Raw genomic sequence first — 22,097 nt, 5'->3', positions numbered from 1 at the left:
GAAAAAATAAAATGAAATAAAAAACCAGCGGGGAATTTCAGACGCAAATCGCTAAAAACGGTAAAAAGCTAAAATTTGGGTCTTGAGGTTCAGTTTGAGTTTTGTCCACTGGGTTTCAGGCGCACAAAGAGTGACTTGGATGAGAGCAGAGGGTGGTGAGAAGGAGGGCAAGGATTCAAGAAATTAAAGGCAACAATCCGCCACCCCCCCATCCCGCACCCCCCAAGAAAAGAAAACGAAAAAAAAAAAAAAAACACCCCGAAAAAGAATGCGAGGCAAAATGGTGACGCTCTGCAAACTGAAATAAATGTAATGGACTGCTCACAGCGGGACAATGACTAGAAAAAAAAGGAAGTGAGACGAAGTGGGAAGGGGAATCAATTAGGGAGAGATGGAAGTTGGTCTGTAATGGTTTCTCACAGTGGGACGGCAGGGAAAGAGGAAGCCGGAGAGAGGCAGAGCAACTCGAAGAGCCAGAGAGATAAACACACCAGGAGGGGGTTTTAAGGAGAAGATGCAGAGTAAAAAGGTAAGTATGGAGTAGGAGGTGAAGCGAGCTTGAGGAAGATGCAATAGAAGGCTGTGGGGTATCTGAAATTTCACGACAACAATTCGGGGCTTCATTTTTATGATGCAACAAGAGCTTGAGAACCTATCAGACATCGTTTTTTTTGTTTGTTTTCCAAACGCGATTTGTGATAGCATTGCGTTACAAAAAAACAAACTCGCTCCCATATAAACATCAAGCTGTCGTGCTTCACGATATTTCAGGAAATAAAAAAATAAAAAAATCAAAGAAACAAATCCGCCATCTGTATTACTGACAAATTAAACACCAGAGAAATCGAGAGACGGTTTAGAACTCACTGACCTTGGAGCAATGACAACACACCTGATGGACTCTCTCATCGTCACCTCTGTCCTTCACACTAACCGCTAATTAATTTAAACCCCTCACGACAGAGTTATCCCCAAGTGGAAATGCATACAAGCTGGTTGTTGAAGAAGATGGAAAAAAAAAAAAAAGTGAGGAAGGGAGGAGCACGATTTGAAGTCTAGATAAGAGGCGTTTGCTGAAGGACAGGAGCTGCCATCACTGACGGCCACACAGGCGTCTAATGGCATGCCCTGCTGCCATGCTACCTGTCAGATAAAAGGGAACCAAGTCAGGAAGGAAGCAGGGAATAAGCGGGAGCTTTTACCACAGGGGAACAACACAACAACAGCGAGTGGACAGACTGCAATACATCGCCTCCAACTCTCCTTCATCCCCGCTCTCATCCATCTACTTCACTTTCCTCTCGCCGGCCTCGTACACGTTTATCCCAACGAGGCTCGCCGCACAGCCGGCGCGCGACAGAGATGGAGCGAAGCGGGGCAAAAGGGAAAAAGGGAGCTGGTGGAAAGCGGTACGGCGGACGCAGAGGTTCGACAAAGGGAAGGTGTAAACAGGAAGGTGGCAAGGCGGAGTCTGAGGGCACGGAGGAGGATGTCTGAAAGACTTGCTACGGATGGGGCCTAGATTAGTTTTGCTCCAGTAGCGAAAGATCATAAAAAAACGAGGAAGGGAGGAGAGAGCTGAAGAGACAGAGAGAAGGGGGGGATTAGTGCCACTTCAAGAATGACAGAAGAGTGAAGAAAGAATGAAAGCGAGGAGGTTGGAGATGAGGAGGAGGTGGGTGGAAGGGAGGTGGGGAGTTAAAAGACAAGGAGACGCAGATCCTGAAATTTAGTCGGGATTAGTTTTGGTTAAGGAATAGGATGAGAGGCAGAAGGAAGAAAAAAGAGATGAGGCAAGGAAACAGAACCCAGATGTGTGCATGTCTTTGTAGGTAGAACTGTTTCTACTCTGAAGTCAAAGTGATTTTAGAACTGAAAATGAAATGCATGTGTGCATGCTGTGCTAAGAATGCAGAACTCGAGTGATTTCTACAATTTCTTTATTATTTTTGGCACAGATGAGCTGATTGGGGAATACAGTCAGAAGGTCAGGAATACATTAGCCTTTCCTCAGAGAAGTGAGCTATCTGATGTAGTTGTAATTAATGGGAGCCAGATAATTAACAAACTTTAAAAAAAAATAAAAAAATAAAAAATCCTTCAGATTTTACTCTGGTAATAAAGTAGCAAATTACCTCCCGACTGACGTCGCGCCTGTGATGGCCATTTCGGAGTTTATTCGAGATTAAGGACATGGCGCGATCTCGTTTCTTGTCGAAGTGTGTCTCGCGATTTGTCACGCAGTTGCTGTCTGTTTGTGTCTCTCGTGAAATAAGTTTATGCCAAGACTCAAAATTTGAAGAATTAAAGTGGTTCTTGAGTTGCTGCCCTGTTGTGTTGATGAAGTCAGTCAGGACAAAAGTTGTCAGGCTGCCCGATAACACACTTTTAAATCGTTATCTGGCAGTATTCTGGTTCCTTTGTGGAAAAAAAACAAAAACAATTTGTGACAAAGTGACAGAAATGATACGACACAGTAAGCTCAATGAGACCAACTAGCTGCCAAGAACACAAAAGTTGCCATCTGGCACCCTGACAACACTCGGGTACAACGGCACTGAAACAGTGTTCACTACTTTTCTTTTCTTTGTCAGAGATTGTGTGCCACTAGTTGTCGTTATCCACATTATCCAGGCAAGAAAATGGCAGAGATGGAATGTGGGAGGACATGCAGCGAAGGTCCCGGAAGTTTGGGACTAAACCTGGGATAGCTGTGTTGAGATCTAATTGCCTCTGAATATGGGGCGCCTGCTGCACCACACCGTCGCCACCTTTAAGAAATGTATAGGAGCATTTTTGGTGAATGGTAGAAGAAGAAACTGTGCCAGACGAAATAAAAATCAAATATTAACAATCACAACACTGCAGCAGAGTAGCCATGAGCTCCTACTGATGCTAAAGTTACCGTCTGCTTGAAAGCTTTATATCCTTGCTAAGCTCAATAGCCATTTCTCAGCTTCTTCGGGAGGAAAATCAAAATCTAAACTTCTACAGCCATGAATATTTGTATCCATGCTTTAAGCTTGGCAACTAATTAATAAAGCTGATTTTGAATTGCAAAGAAGGAAGTTCGTTCTTGTCCTGTCCGCTAATAAAGATGCCGATGAGCAACTCTGACAACTCTTAGCTACGAAAGCCCCCCAAGAGCCCTGAGCCACATTTAAATAGCAACTATCCGGTAGCAACTGGGGTACTTTTCTGAAATAAGATAAGGTGACAGTCACAGATAAGATGTGTCAGCACTTTCAGATTTCACACACTAGCTAAGAGTTCGTCACTAGTGAAGGTAAAGTTGGCTCTAGGCTGCCTGACAACAGTCGGTTACAAAAGCAACGAAGAAGCCTCCAAAACGTGAGTCTGGCAGAATTTGGGCTTAAACGAAATGACAGAGAAGTAGATGAGACAAAGAAAGCACTGTGAGAGATTATCCAATAATTATGCTAAAGCTGACTCACACTGACCGAACTTCTGCCAGTGAGATTTGTGAAAACAAAATTACTACACTTTCTAAGCTTTGTTGGGCATTAGGGCCACTGTAGAATTAGACAAGCATGAATACAATATTTGGACTGATCAAATCTGAGCGAGATGCTGATTACTCTCTTTGAAACGCAGGTTGAGGTTAGCAAAACGTTTACTGTAAAATATTTAATTGTTTACCCAAAAATTATTGCTAAAATCTTTTCTGGTTCACATTCAATGCAAGATAAATTAATCATTTTCTCCAGTTTGTATCCAACTATAATTGAAAATGATAAAGTTGGGGTTTTACAATCTCACTAAAATTTAGGTCAAATTTCCTATTGTTCTCATGACCAGGATGTATTCTACATCCCTATTAATGTTAGCTAAAGCTTAATTATTTAAATCATCAATGGGAAAGTTGGCATTTGCCATCATTTGCTGTCCCTATCAGGATTACCTACCGATATCGTTTAGCTACATATTTAAACTGTAAATTCAAAACAAAAAAATATCGGTGAACTTGGAATAAAGATGAGAGTAAATACCACAACATACAGTAAGTATATTGTATACTAATTTAGATTATTTACTGCAAAGTGACACTGTTGATCTTTATTCTACTTGTAAAACTAAATATTATTTTTATTTCCTGAAAAATTTTGCTAAATTGTCAGCTTGTTCCGATCAGACTCCTTTAGACTCATGAACCTAAAGGAGGTTGCTCTATCATTACACCCAAATTCGAGGTGAAAGGAGGTTTATTTTTTTCACAGTTTGCATTTTCTTCCCTCATTCATTTAAACTATATCAGTGTTTGTTAAACAACTTTCCAGCCAGTTTCACTGAAGTGAGAGAGACAGAAAAAAGTGCGTTAGTTCAGTCTGGGACAGCACAACAAGCCCCCCTGCAGACAACACAGGGATGGGAACTGGGACAGACGTTTCAGACACGCATGCGATGCTACATACACACTCGGATACGAGTCCAACTGCCAAAGATCGCACGCAAAGGCCCATAGACTCGCACACACAAAGCGTAGCAACAGCAACAGAAAGAAAAATGGTCCACGCACACACACACACACACACACACCGAGCACCGTACAGGGATTCCCACAGTGACTGGGCAACATTCCCAACCGGAATGGGCAGCTCACTGGACTGGAAGACTAACATTACTCCAGGCGGGCTCTGGATTAGATCAACTCTGGGAATTTCACACTGAGAAAGGGCGATGGGGAGTGGGTGAATGAGGATGACAAGCAGGTAGAAAAAAGAAAGACCACTGGTTGGATAAGATTTAAATGAATGTGATGCTCAAAAAACCCATAACAAAATATTAATTTAATTTGTTCTAAATGCAGACTAGGCATGATGGAAATGCTATATGGGCTTATGCTCATAATGTTTTGAACAAATCTGCTTTAAGACAAACATCACCTGTTCCAGCTGTTGTAAAACTAACAAGTACATTCAGTTATAACATTATATTTTTGATTCCGATACATAGACCTGGGTAATATCATTATAGTAAAAAACTGAAGCTTTATTGAGTAAAAATTTACAGCTCACATTTTTTTTTGGCATTCTGCTACTTATAGATTCTATTTATCTGATATATTTACAGCTGATATTGACTAGTAAATTAGTCAGGCTATCTGCTCAGGTAGCCAACCTGCAGTCATGTTCATAACAGGCTGCTGTACTAAAATTGTACAATCAAAACTGAGTTATCTTAAAAACAGTTTAGTTCCCACACCATGACTGTTTGCTTCCTTCAGCTGCAAATACTTCCAAATTGACAAATTTGACTTTGTCGCAAGAAAAAAAAAGGGAAACAGTTTTGCAGCTGCAGAAACTCCAGCTACTAGTTTTTGCTCATCAAGTTAAAATAACTTAAATCATAAATATGGTATAGTGGAAAAGTTTAGGCATTTCAAAAATTGATTTTTTTTTTTAAAGCTGTAACTTGGTGTGGATTGATACAGGAAAGTAACCAATGCTCAGCAAAGAGTTAACTTCATAGTAGTTTTCATTTAGGGGAAAAAAAAAAAAGAATACTACAAGGTTACAGATAGAAAGCAGCAAAAAGCTCAGTAGTGAGTGGCAGTCTGAACATCATTCTATACTCCCAGACATGATAGTAGAGATGCGAGAGGCAGAAAGAAGAGTCTGTTGGTGTACAAAGAGGAAAGCATAAAAGAACAGATGAAAGGATGAGTGTACTCACTGGGCTCACAGCATATTGTGACACGCATCTTCATGCATGGCAGAGGAGGGCCTTCATCTGTCGGCAGAGCTGCAGAGAACAAGAGTCAAAATAAGGTGTAAATAAGCTACTTACTCATCAAACCCAACAAACAGTTTTGAATTCAGCCCACAGGTGGAATATTAAAAGAAATAAATTCTTGCACGGAGCAAAAATGATTCCAGAAAGTCTATTTAAAGGATCTCTTGCTACAAATACATTGCGTGCAGGAAAGCTTAAGAGCAGACGACGAGTTTTCCCACTTCAACATTATCCGAGCAAGGATTTACATCATCTTTCTGTTGCACACCAAATATCGCACTTATCCTCTTGGCTAAGTAAAAACAACGAAATGCACTACAGAGATGTGCCACCATTAGAGAGGAGCTGCTCCCCATATCGATGCTGATCATGGCTCACTCGGGAATAAAAGGATCCTAATAGATGCTTTACCCGTCACCGCATTGTTGCTTTTGGTAAGCAAATTTGTATGAAACCCCCAGTTAATGTGTTTTGTCTTAAAACTATTCTCAAGCAGCTGCTAACTCAGACACACGTAATAAGAAACACTCCAGATAATTTGTTTCCCAGTTGCATTCCTGTCAGCTATCAGGATGACTCCAGATATGTAAGGTAGTTCAAAATACAAAAACACTATTAGAGCACAATATTCAAGGGATAAATTTGCATGATACCAGGTTTGGTGTTTAATGATTAGAAAAGGTGCCTTAATTGAAAGTTTTGCAATTCTCTGTTAAAGAAAAAAAATGATTTTGTGATACTAGTGTCTACAATTCACAGTATTCAAACAGGAAATAGGCAGACAAAGACAAGAGGGGATGACATGCAACAAAAGGTCATCCCCAAGGTCAGGAATCAAATCCAGACGGTTGCATTGAGGTCGAATAGCCTCCTTATATGAGGCGGTCGGTCTACGACTAGAACACGCACCTCTCCACACAATGTGCTTTTCTGATAAACTTATGTTAGTGACGTTAGCTGGAATAACCGTTGAAATATGCTGCAACATGTTAGAAGCACATGATATTGTGCAATACTGTCAAAGCTCGAAAAGGGTTTGTTCCTTTACTTTTCTTTCTTTTTTTTAAAAAAAAGCTTTTAAATCCTGACGACTAAAGCTACTACAACGGCATCGCTTTCTACGCAGTTTGGTGACTTTGAAAATGTTTTTTTTTTTTTGTGGATCAAAATGTGAAGAAATCAAGCTTTTCATGAATACAAACTAGTTTCAACATCCATATATCACTTGTTTATTTGGATGAAGGACATCTAACTGGTAAGCAGGGAGGAGCGATGTGGAATTAAAATCTAATGACAATATTTTGTGGTATTTGTGGCAGTACCAAGAGAAGTGAGGATAAAATGTAATTAAAGAATTCATCACCATCTTTTGTTTGTGAATCTATCAATCTGAGCCATACACAAAAAGAATTGTGTAAATATATAAACACATCAAATAAGCCATTTCTCTACAAATGTTGCACTGCAACTATGTATTAAAAACCACAACATCATCAAAGTTTTTCTTGCCACAATCATTCTGACATTTATGATACCTGAGTGTGGATAGCTTACACCATCTAGCCAGCGATCCATTTTCTACCTATCAATAGGAAACCAACATATCACTCTCCCCATTAACATTCTTCAGCTGGTTCTGCGGATCTCGAGGTGTTTTAAAATCCAGATGAGATCGATAGTCCCTTCAGTGTGTTCTGGGCCTGCCCCGGGGTGTCGCATGTGAACACATCCTCCTCAAATGCCTGACGAGGGTGCCTCCCAGTTACCCAGCTCCTTTGAGGAGCAGCAACGTTACTCTGAGCGCCCTCAAGATGTCGGCTCTTCAAGTCAAAGCGCGGACAATGCACAAAAGAAAAAAGAAGCTAATTTTAACCTTTTGCATCCAGGATCTCACTCTTTTGCTTATGATCCATATCTCATAACCGTGTAAAAATGATGAGCTTCAGTTCCACCTGTATTACTGCAAACCGTTCTGGATCCACTTCCTGTTCTTCCTACCTTCACTCCCTCCCCAGGAACCAAGGCTTAACAGAGTTTGCAGGTAAGTTTTCCCAGCTTCATTCCCATCTACCTTTTCAAGGTGGGGTTTGATAATAAATCAAACCCACATTTGTTTTCAAACCCCACTATTTTTATTGAGGCGTTTGATTTACTCTTATGTTGACTCCTTTCCTAGATCAAATTGTCTACCAGAGCCCGAAGCCTTGGATAACGTACACATGGAACCAATATTTAGTTTTATACCTCACTAATTGAGAAACTCCTGTTACATTAAGGATTATGGAGTACCTATTACTTCATAATTAAATATCGGAGCAAGACCTGGAGAAACTCCTGTTAGTTTATAAATTGTGGAGTACTTGGCATCCCAGAACAAGAATCAAACACTGTTAACCAACATTTAGCTTCTTTTGTTTCTACCCTTACCTTAGTCTTACCCTTAGTCTCTTGGCTTTGTTTGTTGTTGTTGTTTGTATTTTCTTCTAATTCATGTAAAGAACTTTGAACTGCCTTGTTACTGAAAATTTGCTATATAAATAAAATTACCCTTACACGTTGAAATATAAGAGCCTACCAAGTATTGTAGCTAAGCAGTGCTATTTGATTGAGGCAATGCACATATACACTTTCAGATGGTGTGATTCATTATATTGTGCAATTATAGAACAAGTTCATACAAAGAACTTAAACTAGCTTACAAAAATATTTTTGTGGCCCATCCAGTACCACTAATTGAACCCAAATAGTACGAATATCAGCCTCAGGGGATTCACATGAAAATGGTTCAGATTCTTTATAAAGCCTCAAAGAAGCTCAGGAGAAAGGTGGCGTGCACGTGGAGTTTGAGCAACAAAAAGCTACACGTGGAAGGCATAGGTTTTCCAACATCCTTCCGTCTCTCGAGTAATTATATTTAATAACAGAGAAAATCTCTGCAAGCTATTAGACTCGCAGATGACAACGGATTCACACAGAGATAATTGATGAGATGGGTCCTTCTCCGACACACACCACTTACGCGAGTTTATTTAATCAAAAAGTGAACATCTGATCAATCTGATTTGCAAAGTCATGCCCTGCCCCTTCTTTGTGGCTTAAATGCAACTTCTGCCTGAAGTCAAACAGCAGCCTTTCCTGCTGTGACCTGCAGGATCCACCCTGAGTAACCTCTTCAAAAACCGGCTCCTTCTCAGTTACATCAGTCGCCAGGAATGACGCACCAAAAGCTGCAGACACTTCTGACAGCACATTGGGAATCACTTTTATGCACGGCTGTAAATATTAGACATTTCTCCCAATTATTTAAAGCCACACTCATAAATTTATGCATGACACCAGAACATGTGGCGCTCCTGATGCCTGTACCCTTCTATCTTTTCCATCCTGGCCTTTTCCTTTACAAGATACTGCATATTGAAATCTAAGAGCGTTAATTGAAAACCTTCTGCAACGTTACAATTGCTTAAGTTTAAATAGCCCAGAAAGCCACAGCGGGACCCCTACTGTCAGCCTGAATAAGACTGCATCACTGAAACCAAGCACTTACAGCAGAGACACTTCAACTATAATAAAAACCGATGACATAAATGTGCTTTTGTAGTCACCAGATTGTTTAATTTTGCGTCATAATCAAATAATCTAACATTTTTTCAGGGCTTCACAGACATTTCAGAGCTCATACCATCAGCAAATAACTTCAAGTGCTTTGAGAAGAGGTGCACTTATCTTTTACTGGAGTTCTGGATTGTGCATAATACTCTAAAATCAAATAGACCTACCTGTGTGTTCTTGTTAAAGTGTTTGTACTAGGAAAAACACTTTTAAACATTGAAAATGACATGTCTTAGCCTGTTCTTATGCACATATATATATATATATTCTATACTGTTGCCGCTGCAAGTTTCTTCATGTTAAAAAATAGCTGTTTTTCATTGCTGGCACCCACTGCTTATTTAGGACTAAGGATTATAATGAGGAAAGTTTCAATGCAACCAGCTGATCTTTTTTTTTTTTTTTAATTTAATCAATTTATGAAAATGTTCTTTTTTTTCTCTTTCAAATCAAAGTCCTGGTGTCTAGATTAAACGTGCAGAGGTGCCCAGTGTGGACTTTTCACAGTCAGAGAGACCGTTTTATAGCTGCTGTTGTCAGTTCATGAAGCACTTTATGTCTCCATCTGCTGATAAACTTTATGGGGATGGTGATTTAATTTTTCAGCAGAGCTTTGCACCTGCCAACACTTCCAGAAGTACCGACAACTGTGTTACTGACTTATGGCATCGCTGTGCCTCACTTGGCCTGGATCAAACCTCACTTAGGATCTCTGAGGTTTTCTCAATAGCAAGATGAAACAATCCAGAGCCAACAATGCAGAAGAGCTAAAGGTTGCTGTTAAAAAGGAAGTAAATTACTTTTCCATAGCGTTTCGTTTCATCAAGATGCATCTCTATATATTGGACTCGTTTGTCTTGCATGACATACCATGGTGGTTAATTGGTGCCATATATACGTACAAACCGATTTGACCATTCAATGAACTGAGCTCTCTTGCTGTCCTTACTGTTCTCTGAAGTCGTTCGATGCAGTGAACAGCTGACCAGCAGAGGACCTCAAGCTGTTTCCTGTTTTTTGGTGACCCAGACATGGAGAACTTGTGGGTTTCTGTCAACTCATTGGAAACTGTGACATTGGGCTGTAAAAGTGTCATAGTCTTTTGGCACAGAAGGGCTGAGATCAGCTCAGACTGAACAAACTAATGCCATTAGTGTCTCTAATATCATTGTACTGTCAACCCAGGCTAACCCCATTATGCAGCTTCAGGGCTGCAGAGCCATTATGAGCAAAAACCCCAGAGCCAGACATTTGGACCAACTTTACGCCTTATCTTTGATGTGGACAAAACGCACACAATCGCCCTGAGCCTGCTGCAGCCTGACCAGAGGGGGGGACCTATTGTTGCTTTTCTATGAACTGGCATGAACACCGACAATGGCCCAGTGTGCATGTATGCATGTGTGTGTGTGTGAAGCCACTCTCTCATGCCTTCACAATACGCCATTGTCCTGTGAACCCCAACAGTAATTTATGTAAAGATTCCCTCTCTTCCTTCGTCCCTCTTCTCCAATGCTTTTGTTGTACTTCTGTTTCTCTCTCTCCAAGGTGGATTCTTCTCATCCCTTTTCCACTCCTCCATTACAGTAACGTCACAGCTCTGAGTTTCCCTCTCGTCTTCTATCACTTTTCTCCCCTTGTTTTCGTTCCTCCGCTGCCATCATCGCGTATTGATTGCCATCTTTCTTTTTCACTCTCCCATCCCTCTGCTTCGTTATTTGTTACCCATCGATGCCATGCATTTTTTCTGACTCTTTCAGGACCTGCATTGTTGTCTTATGTACTCCTCCTCCTTTTTCTAAGTTCTTCACCCAAAAAATAAAAAATTACAACCACTGGAATAACTTGTGCATCTCCTTTCTCCCCCTTACTTCACAAGATTATAAATAAGTGAGGAGAGACAAGAAGGATGTTGTGGAGAAACCATCAGGTGTGACACCCTGCTGGTTTAGGAAAACATCACATTCATGTCACTCAGTGAGAATTTATATAAAACATAAATGACATAAACCGCAGTTTTCCAGCTCCAGATCTTATAAAAATTCCAATCACACCATGATGGGTTGATGTCAGAAGATGCAAACTGAACAGTGATAGCATTAAACTATCTACAGTTTTATCGGTGAAGGGAAGCTGATCAGAGCTGAATGGAGTTATGCATCTACTTTTCTGCAAAGGATAATTTTTAAAGTGCTCTCCACACAAATAGAGTAAAAAAAACCCCCCAAAACAAAACAAAACAAAACAAAACATGAAATACAAGAAAAAAATAGGAATAATGACATAAAAGCAGAAAAGAAAAGTCAGAAAGACAGACCTAAGATATGCAGGGTAAATCTGAGGAATATAAACCTTTTTATACCCAGAGAGAGATGATGGTTTTGATAAAACCCCAAAAGATCAGCAGTTGTAAATACAGTGAAAGTGGGTTTGCAAAACAAATGAACAGCACACATTTCAGTGCTTTTAGCTCTAAAACAATTAAAACAATTAAAAAGTAATAATTTATTTACCTAAGGTTGTGGGACATAAAGGAAAAACACATATTTTCAAGCACAATTCTCTTTCAGACATGTCAACCGTTTAAGTTCACTTGACAACGTGAGACCCTCCTCCTGCCTCTACTTACAGCTGTAGTTGTAGTGTCTCCCCGGCAGGAATTCAAAGCCAAGCGAGAACGGGGTGAACCTTTGGATCTTTTCAGAGAAGCGGACCGGTCCAAACGGAGCAAACGGGGTGTTGCATTCCCACCTCTTGACGGCCTTTTTGGTTTCCACGCAGCCTTTGAAAGCCTCCTCCTCCACCAGGTAGAGGACCAGAGTCTCTGGCTGCTCCGGAACCAAACTCCCTGATTCGGGGTAGCTGGGGCAGTAGATGTCCAGGTAGTCATTGAGATTCAACTGGACAGAGAGATTTCCCGCCGTCAACCTGGAAGAAAGAACGACGGGGACATTAATATTTCACCAAACAATTACAGAGTGATTGGAGACAGCGGTGGTGATTAAACATGAGTGGTGCCTGGAGGAACATGTGTAATTTCAGAAGACCGATTGTTAGTCAATAACGTAATAAATGCGGACGACAAAGGAAAAGTTTGGCACGCATAAAAAAAACCCCAACAGTTTTACATAAAATTTTGGGGGAATTTTACGTATTCACAACTCCATTTTTATTCCCAGACCAGCGAGGGAGAGCTGCTCTGGTAGAGATATGAGGAAAAACAATTTTCCGTATGCTAATTACACCACTGAGGGGAGACGAGTGTGAAATAAACTCCACTCACTCCCTTTTCACCTTCTACAAGGCGATGCAAGCACACACTGCCGTGCACGGGCCTAAACAAATGTGCGTGCGCGTACACAGTGGAGTCAGTCAAGGCTGACTAGCTTTTGGCACAACAACAACTTTGGACAAGACAGCATCATTAGAACAGAGGAGCTGCATAATGTATGCTCCTTCAGACTGAGGGTCCTGACTTCCTGTCAGCTTGAGTATAAAGAGCTACCCATGTACAAAGTAATATAAGAAACAGGAGGGGAGTGGGTGGATTACATGTAAATATGTTATTAAATACTGTGAACAGCTGTGGAGAAGAAAAAAAAAACAAAAAACAACAGGGTTTCTGCATGTTTTCATGGAAAAAGTCCAGACTTTTCCAGACTCTAATTTCCAGAGCCGTCTGCCAATTTCACTCATTTCACCACAAACAGTGTTTTGTGTCAACACAATGGCGATGGCGGCACGTGCTCATGTAGCCGTCTTGCTCTGGCAGTTGTTTGGTTGTATGCTTGTGTTTAATCCACAGGAGGAAAATGTTTTCATGGTATGTGCAATATATGATGACGGTGTAAGTTAATTGATCTTTAATATTATAATTTCATATGAAGAGCTACACAAGGCAGAAAAAAAAATTAACTGCAAAAACCAAAGACAGGAAGGGCATAAGAAATGATAAAAGGATGGAGGAAGGGAGAAAAGAAATGAGGAAGGAAGGAAAAATTAGAGGAAAAGGAACGAGGTAAGGAATGAAAAAAGGAAGAAAAGACGCAAGGACGACGGCAATGAAAGGGTGCATAGAAGGTCATAAAGAAGGATGGGTGGAAGAACAAAGAAATTTTATAGGACAGAAAAACTGGAGGAACTCATGGTAACCAAAGAAAGGAGTTGGAATAAAAAATAAGGGAAAAAGTAAAGCACTGGAAATGACACTAAGGACAAGGAGTGAATGATGGAAGGAAAGACTCATGGAAAAAATAAAAAAGTAAAGAATGAAAAAGCAGAATGGGGGAAACAAAAGAAAAATAGAAATTTAAAGGACAGAATGAAGGAGGAGAAAAAGGACAAGGAAAAAGCTTGGAAGTAAGGACACAAGGGAAGAAGTGAGGGAAGAGGGGGCAAAGGACAAAGGCAAAAGGGACCAAAGAAGGCCAGTGGAAAGCATATTAGGAAGTATGCAAGGAAGGAAGAACACCAGGAATGAATTAGTGAAGTAAAGAGACAAGAAAGTGTGTAAGGACAGTAGGAAGTACAGGAAGGCAGAAGGAGGTAAGAAAGAGCAAGACATACGGCGAAAAGGGAAGGACACGGGACAAAAGGGTGAAACTACACTAGGAAGTAAATAAAGAAAACCACAAGAGAACGTAGGAGGAAAGAATCAAAGGCAAGAAATAAAAGACAGAGGAAGACAAGGATGGAATAGTTAAAGGATACAAGTAAAGAAAGGTGGGCACAAAGAATGCACTTGTGGAAGGACACAAGAAAAGATGAAAGATACTACATACTGGAATAAGAGACTCACTTTTTTTTTTATTTTCCTTTTTCTGTAAATATGTAGATTCGGAAAATTTCTAAGTACAATTCCAAAATTTTCCGACAGGAATCAGAAACTCGAGACTTGTGACAGAAGACGGATGAAGAGCCGTAAAGAGAAAAACTATGGCAAAGGAAAATAAAAGTTGGATGAATAGGTGAATAAAGTGGAGTAAAGAGAAAAGAAAGCGTTTTAATTAGTGACCCCAGAGAGTCTGAGTGCAGACACTCGGCGCGCAGAACAACGGCATGGAGGAGGAGAGAAGACGGACTTTAATTGGCCTCCTCTTCTCATGGAGCAGCAAGAGAGAAGAATGAGGGGCAGAATGTGGCTCGAGCAGAAGGTTCAGATCCGTCAGTGGGAGTCTTTATAGAGGGGTGACAGACCGGAGGAGAGAGGAAGAGGAGTGCTGGGGCTCACTGAAGAGGAACATGGGAGGGAAGATGAGCGTAGAGTTTGGGAGGGGGAGAGAGGTGGAGGTGGTGGTGCACAGCAGATCGCTCTTAAGTTAAGTAGGCGAACAAAGGAGAGAGCAAAAGAATAAGCAGCACGGAAAAATGAGTGCAGAGCAGCAGCAGGAAGAGGTACTCGGAGCAACTGATGAAAGCAGAAGTGGAGCGGATAGATATGAAGGGAAGCAGGAGTCTGAGATGGTCCAGTACGTTTACAGTGCACCAAAGATGGATGGAGCAATGAGAGGAGAAATGACACGAGACTTTCTGGGACCATGACATAAAAAAATAAAAAATAAATAAAAAAATAAAAAAGCTGAAAGAGATGAAGGTTTTCCCCTCCTGAAACTTGTTGCGAATATCTCAGTAGAATCGTGGAGCAGAAGGGCCATCATGTAAGCTTGCTTTAGAGTCGGACATGTTCACGAGTCATTTTTCTCAAATCCACGTCAAGCTCCCAGAGAGACTCCGTCTCTGAAAATGAACTCGGCATCGTTTCATTAAAGGCATGCTGCTGCACCGTATGGAAACAGACATTATGCTGTGACCTAATTCACTTATTAATATTTCATATCTTTATCTTTTGTACAACATTATGTCAAACATTTGAGACTATTAACATTCAATAAAAACATAGAAATAGAACCAGTAGTTTATTTTAATAAATCAAACAGCCAGTTCTTTTATTTTGAAGAGTCAGATACATCTGATTGTAAAAATACCAGCATTCCAGAATGAGAAGGAAATGTTTGATACGAGAGAAACAGATTCTTTAAAAGACTACAGTCCCACACTGTGAGCAGCAGTCAGGTCTCATGGCTGCCGGAGCTTGAGTTGGAAAATTTGCATTATGCTACTTTATGTTTGTACACTGCTCAAAAAAATAAAGGGAACACTCAAATAACACATCTTAGATCTGAATGAATGAAAGATTCTCATTGAATACTTTGTTCTGTACAAAGTTGAATATGCTGACAACAAAATCACACAAAAATCATCAATGGAAATCAAATTTATTAACCAATGGAGGCCTGGATTTGGAGCCACACTCAAAATTAAAGTGAAATGTTCCCTTTATTTTTTTGAGCAGTATATTTTAGCCCGTCAGAGATGAGAGTACCCATCTCTCGTCTGCAGCTTGGATCATGACTGGTGAAAATAACACGTCATCTTCTGCAATCATCTGCGTCTACTGAAGACATTTCCAAAGCGATTAGATTGCATGTGTTGGTCAGAAATCTGGTATAAAGGGGCATCCTGTTGGATAAGTTTAATATTTTTTGAGATAATTATTCACAATAAGATTAAGTTTCAGTGTTCAAAGCAATATCTTTCCCACTTTGAATACCCTGACATACACAGCATCACCCCTCAGCCCTAATGTGTGTTAAAGTGTGTGTGTGTTTGGGATGAGTGAGATCCCAGAGACGAGCCTTACAGAGGCCACTTCCTGCCACCATGTGGAAATTGATGATCCATCAAAAAAAAGACAGGACCCGATCGATCAAGATTCCTCGCTCAGGACCCACAAAAGCGACTTTGCCTGGTCAATACCCCTTCTGACACTGTGTGTGTGCTTGTGTGAGTAGATGTCGACGCCTGTCCAATAGCTCCATTACCTTCCTGCACTAATTACAGCACAAAAGGTGCTTGGTTTTTGTGGCAAGACGAACAGAAAAACCTGCAAGCCAATGTAGACACACACACTGGTGCATAAATACAAAGACAATCTTTTCCTCTAACCACCTGTGGAGCTTTTTAAGACACCTCAGGCAGAGAAAGGTTTCCTGTTGAACTGTGTGTGTGTGTGCATTCAATAATAGGCCCGTGCTGTGTCAATATGCTGCACTCTCTGCTATACATGCCACTCACTCCAAGATTCCCTCTTCAGGTTCTCTTCTCTCCCATCCCTCACCTAAAAACCCCTCTCTGAATCCCCCTCTCACCCTCTTCTTCCTCCCTACTCCGTCTACTCTCTCTACCCTCCTCCCCATGTTGGGTGACATGCACTCATTCTCCATCTGTTGCTTTCAGAGACTGCACATTCTTATATTACCTGACCCCCTACCTCCCACAAGCCTCCACCCTCAGCCCGTGCCATATGCACGCCAGCAATTACAGTCGGTGTGTGCTGTACTCATGTCAACCTGTCATCCCTCTCCTTCCTCTCTCTTCCCTTTCCTTCCTTCCTTCTTTCCTTTTCCTCCTCTCTGGACCTGGTAGGCCTGGGAACGCCCTAATTACACTCAGCACCCTCCTCCTCCTGGCAGACTCCAAGCGACACAGCCGTGACAGCAGTGGGGCATCACGGGAGAAGCTTTGAGAGGCTGTGGGTGTCGGGGAGGGGTGTGCTGGTGCAGCCTGGCAGAGGGAGAATCCTCTGGATGTGGCAAAGAGGTACTGGTTACGTGCAGTTTGCCAGAGCAAAGGCAGAGTGGTAAAATAGAAACTCACACAAACATCCGCAGGACACACTTCGTCCCTTCTGCCACTGCACCGAGGACTGTTGCAAGCTCACGGTTGATAAGGAGCTGAAGCCAAAATAACAAGCTTGGGTCTTCAGTAGAAAAGCCAACATTTATCCCTTAATAATCACTGAACACTGCCATACAAATCCAGGAACTCCGCAAAGCCAATATCCTGCAGATGTGTCCCCATGTTGCCGAGCGGCGCACACACACACGGCCACGAGTGTGTGTGCGTGCGGTTTTAATGAAATGCAGGGGGATGACTGTGGCAGAGACCTTTGATCCTTTAATATGAGAGAATAATTAAAGGAGCAACAATCTTGCAACACGGCCTCAGGAATACAGAACAGATTCTCAACTATGCACAGCAGCTGCATATGCCCCAATACACAGGACATAAATATCTGGTAGGAAAAAAAAAAAAAAAAAATCATAGAATAAAAATGCTGAAAAACACAATTACACTTCCTGCCATTACGACTGAAAGCATGCGATCGTTTTAATACGCTTCTTGTTAGCTATGTGCCTGGCTTCTGGTCCCTTTCAGCGATAGGAGGAGGCCAGGACGCTTGGTCGAGTCGCAGTTCTTCTGTGGTCAGTCGCAGCAGGGCGACCGCCAACTCTGCTCACTACGCTGGCTGGGCACAGCGCTCTGTGGTCGTACTTTCCTTGGCTGGATGAACTACCAACTCTGTGGTGGGTCCTAAAAACAACACTTGCAGCCACATGGGTGGATCCATGTGCTCTCTTTAATATTTGGAGTTGGATTTCATTTCTACACTCCTTTTACGGGAAACAAACGAAGATCACCGTGTCAAAGAAGAATTAACAAAAGGCGAGGCATTAATCTCACAAGACAAAACAAGGCTATTGTTCGTGGCATCAGTAGTTCTGACGTGGCGTTGATTAATCCCCCCCATGTCATCATTAAAAAGAAAACATGTCAAACCTGGATCAACAATAACATCTCAACTCATTCAAAAGAGTTTGTTTGGCGAGTTCATCGCCGGCTAATCTGTGGAAACCAGTGGAACCAGAGGCACATTTTTACCGGTTAATTGTCCGTGGAAGTCAAAAGACGATTCTCACGGAATGATTCATTTTAGTCAAAAAGAAACAAAAAGTATGACTAGCTATACTTTTTTTCTGTTCTACTCCTAATAGTTTAAAACAAATATGGTTATATAAAGGTGTGAGCGCCATGCGTGCAGTAGATTATCTGATTTACTAAAATAAGCTGAAATGAAGCAGATACACACAAAGCATACCTTTTAAAAGAAATTATTGGTGTTGAAATGTCAAAAATCCATAGTTTGCTTTGTTTACTGTAAACGAATGTGGTTGTGTGACTAGAATAACCATTTTTAATAATGGAGGCCACTTTTGAACATTTTTGTTTGATTAGAGGTCTTAATCACTAATAGTTCAAAAAGAGCCAGCCAATCCCAACAGGGGACCACATTTACATCCAATAAAATACATTTGAGTATAAAGTCTTCATTGGAAAAAAAAATCTACACTTACATTTCAATATTTACAAATTTTAGGATTTTTTTTTTTTTACAGTTATCTTCACAAATTATGCAAATGCATTACCAAATAAAAAAAAAAACTGAGGAAAAATAACAATTCATGGGTTTAAAATGAGGGTCAAAATTAACGAAGAAGCAAATTGATGCCAACCCGCTTAATTGTTAGTAGTGTTTGTTTACTTTAATCAGCGAGACTGGCTGAGCGAGCGTAGTTAGGGTCACCAGTTTGTGCAGCAAAATGAGTTTGTGGCTTGAAAGCTGAAAAGTTTGCAAACCATTACTGAATTCTGCCAGAGCATAAGCAGTCCTATTAGCCAAACCGTTAGCAGTCAAGTGTGGAAATGAGCCGATGGTAAAAGCAGCCATACAAAAACAGAAAAAAAAAAAAAAAAAAAAATTTTACTTTTTGTTAGCTACTCATCTGGGATGACAGGGTAGCTTTTGCAGGTTGAGCCATCAACATATTCTCCCATGACTCATGGCTTTCCAATTAGTGCTGCTCATTATTTTTTTTATCCCCATCATCATGATGGTTCCAGAGTAGAGTCAGCACATGCTCCCATTTCACAAAGTTTGAGAGCTGAACGCTATACAGCAACTCAGTCTGGTAGTTTGGCTTGAATTTTACTGAGATGTCTTGAAGTAAAAAAAAAAAAAAAAAGATTGGTAGATTTTTGAGGCTACCACCATAAGTTATTTTTTTTTTAAGAAGAGGATACTTATTCAATGGGATATGCTTCAAGTGTTTGTTTGTGGCGACTTCTACGGTTATGGTTTACAGCAAATTAAAACTTTTAGATAATATATAAAACTTTAAAAGTTGTGTTATGGTCTTGTAGTGGCTAACACAATCATGAGGAAGACAGCTGACATGACTGTTTACCACCAGACAGTCACTGGCATCAACTACTAAAAGGCATGGCGAAAGAAATGCACCCATTCCAGTCTCACCGGTCCCTTCCTTTGATGATGTCTACACATCAAATCTCAGAGGTCTGACCGGTCAAAATGACTCCACCACAACACCTTTTTGTGACTGAAGAGAAAAACAGGCGTAGCAACACTGAGCAGCTGTTGCTTCCAGACGTGGGAAGCCTTTTTGTGGGGACAGCAAGCACTTTCACAATCAGAAATAACCGAGGGGAGGTGTGAGAGAGCTCCTGATAAAATGAGCCTAAAGATAAAGGAAGGAGGAGAAAGTCGACAGTTCATCAAAGGGAGAAGAGTGCTTCCTTCAGGTCGGCAAAACTTCCCCTTAGTCCACGGGCTTACCCGAGTTCAGAGCCAGAAAAAGACAAGTGGAACTGAACAAGTTAGAAAAAGTGGGAAAACAGGCTTCATTTGCTTTATACTCCAGGAGATTACAGCGCTGAAACACTTCCCTCACAGTCTCCTTCTTCCTACACGTACACACACACACACACACACACACACACACACACACACACACTCCTTCTCCACATGAGTGAAAAACACAACAAAATGAGGACAAGCCCACCCTCCTAACCCCCAAATCACCTAGCTGTGCCCCCCTTCCTTCAACACAAAGCTATGCTGTGTCCAAAGCCTAGAACCTATAGTGTTGTGTCTGTCGTGATCCTTACTCCCCTCTACGAACACAAACAAGGATGTCGCCTCCCAATCCACGACCATCTGTGGCCCCCCCACTATCTCGCCTTTCCAGCTGGCTCAAAAAAAAAAAAAAAACCTTTTGTAAGCCCCTCTTTCCACCTAACATCCAAAGTACAGACTCCGCCTCTTTGGACCCAAATCGGAGACAAACACATGATCAACACCTCATCACAGAAAGGAATGAGGAAAAGTGCTTATCTACACTTTCCTGTTTTGAATGTGACTGCAGGAGAGTGCATGCGTGTGTGTGTGTGTGCGCGCGTGCTTTGTTGGTTTCTTCAGTGTCGGCAGGATGCGTTTCTGAGCTTTACACCACAGACCCTTTGCTTTTATTTCCTTTACTCGAGTGACTCGAATGACTTGAATGGTCGGCATGTGAACTTTGGAACATGTCCCACTGTCTCCCGTCTCCATCTGTATGTCGTTTCCTTTCTGCGTCTAAACACTCGCACTATCCTGCATTCACATGTGCAAAGCCGCTACCTCCTCTCTGTCGTCAAACGAAATTCTTTTGTCCTGAAAACAATATCGGCACATTTCAATCAGTTCCGCAATACGTGTTAAGTGAAATGGGCTTTGGGTTTACAATGCCCCGGAAAAGGTTTTTGCTGCTGGACTGCATGCGATACACAAACACAAAGCAGTGCATCACTGTGAAGAGTATGGAAATTGATACGTAGTACTTTCATAATTAAAAATCTGAAAAGTGTGGTGTACATTTGATTTCTTAATGTGACAGAGTCGCTGTTCAAAACTTGAGGGACAAGAAAACAAGTAGTTCAAGTAAGGCGTTCAATAGCTCTGGAACAGCTATAAGAAATTACCCATTCATGTAAAGTTGATTACATCTCGGGTTTGAGCAACAACTACAAAATTTAAAACAACTGATGATATTGTAGAAAGCCGAGTAGTGACCGAAGCTCATCTCTCCAACAAGAAGGGTGAAAAAATGGTGAAGAAGGTAAAGAAAAAAAAATCTCTGGTAGAAAAATGCTGATTATTTTTACATTACTGCAAAAAATAAGAAAAAAAATATTTACTTCAAGGCTTTTTATTCATAGTTACCAGGTGTGCCAATAAATGCAGAGGACAGCATACATATAGCAACTCAATAAAACGACTGGTTGCACTTTCCTATCCCTGCAGGCTTAATTAAATGACCAGAAGACACCAGCCAGTCACACCACTCCTTATTCAAACTGTGTGGATCAGCAGGCCGTCTCGACCCACATTCCCCACCAATTTACAGAAACAGATGGGGATGAAAGCATGCAGATATATGGATGCACCTGCTGTTTGAGGCCTAAAGGAATCCCAGCCTCAAGTAAAGACAGACCCCATTTTCTGCCTGTTACGGCGAAGGTCCGCTCAGCCGGCATGTGTGCGGATTCTGCGGAACTCAGCAGCACCACAGCACGGATAGTTACGGCCGACAGAGCTGAGGAGAATTGGTCGATTTAGGCCCAGAGGACCGACGTGTATGGAAACCAATTCATCTGAGTCATTTTGTTGCAGCTTTAGGTCGGCAGAAGCTATCATCTCATCCTGTGGCAGAGCTCCCTCATGCATAGGCACCGCTCTCCCCGTCTGGCCTAGTCTAATCCTAAAAAAAAAAAAAAAAAAAAAAAGCCTTCCTGTAACTTTTCAAGGAGGTATGAAATTACTGCCCCCAACGTACAGTGAATGGACCAGAGTGCAAGAGGATTTTTGCACTTCTCTTACGAAAAGCGGTGCATGGCGAAATGTTGCCTCACCGTGCCCGTCAGCACTGCGGCAGCAGCGTGGAGCTGACGTTCGAGTGGAGATGGCCACACTGTGAAAAGGGAGAGAAGAGCGA

General features: G+C 41.4%; 1 protein-coding gene across 1 annotated transcript in view; it reads right to left on the bottom strand.

Annotated features, from left to right (window-relative positions):
• The window catches only part of efna4 (ephrin A4), a 45,313-nt gene that overhangs the window by 5,429 nt on the left and 17,787 nt on the right, over positions 1-22,097 (bottom strand). Inside the window, exons 2-3 of the mRNA XM_007556099.2 lie at positions 11,996-12,294; positions 5,695-5,763 (exon numbers count right to left, since the gene is read on the bottom strand). Of these exons, the coding sequence (XP_007556161.1) occupies positions 5,695-5,763; positions 11,996-12,294 (368 nt within the window). The remainder of the gene's footprint in view (positions 1-5,694; positions 5,764-11,995; positions 12,295-22,097) is intronic.

Source organism: Poecilia formosa, unplaced genomic scaffold, assembly GCF_000485575.1.
Source record: "Poecilia formosa unplaced genomic scaffold, Poecilia_formosa-5.1.2 Scaffold77, whole genome shotgun sequence".
Taxonomy (NCBI): domain Eukaryota; kingdom Metazoa; phylum Chordata; class Actinopteri; order Cyprinodontiformes; family Poeciliidae; genus Poecilia; species Poecilia formosa.
This window is presented reverse-complemented; position numbering and strand designations above follow the sequence as displayed.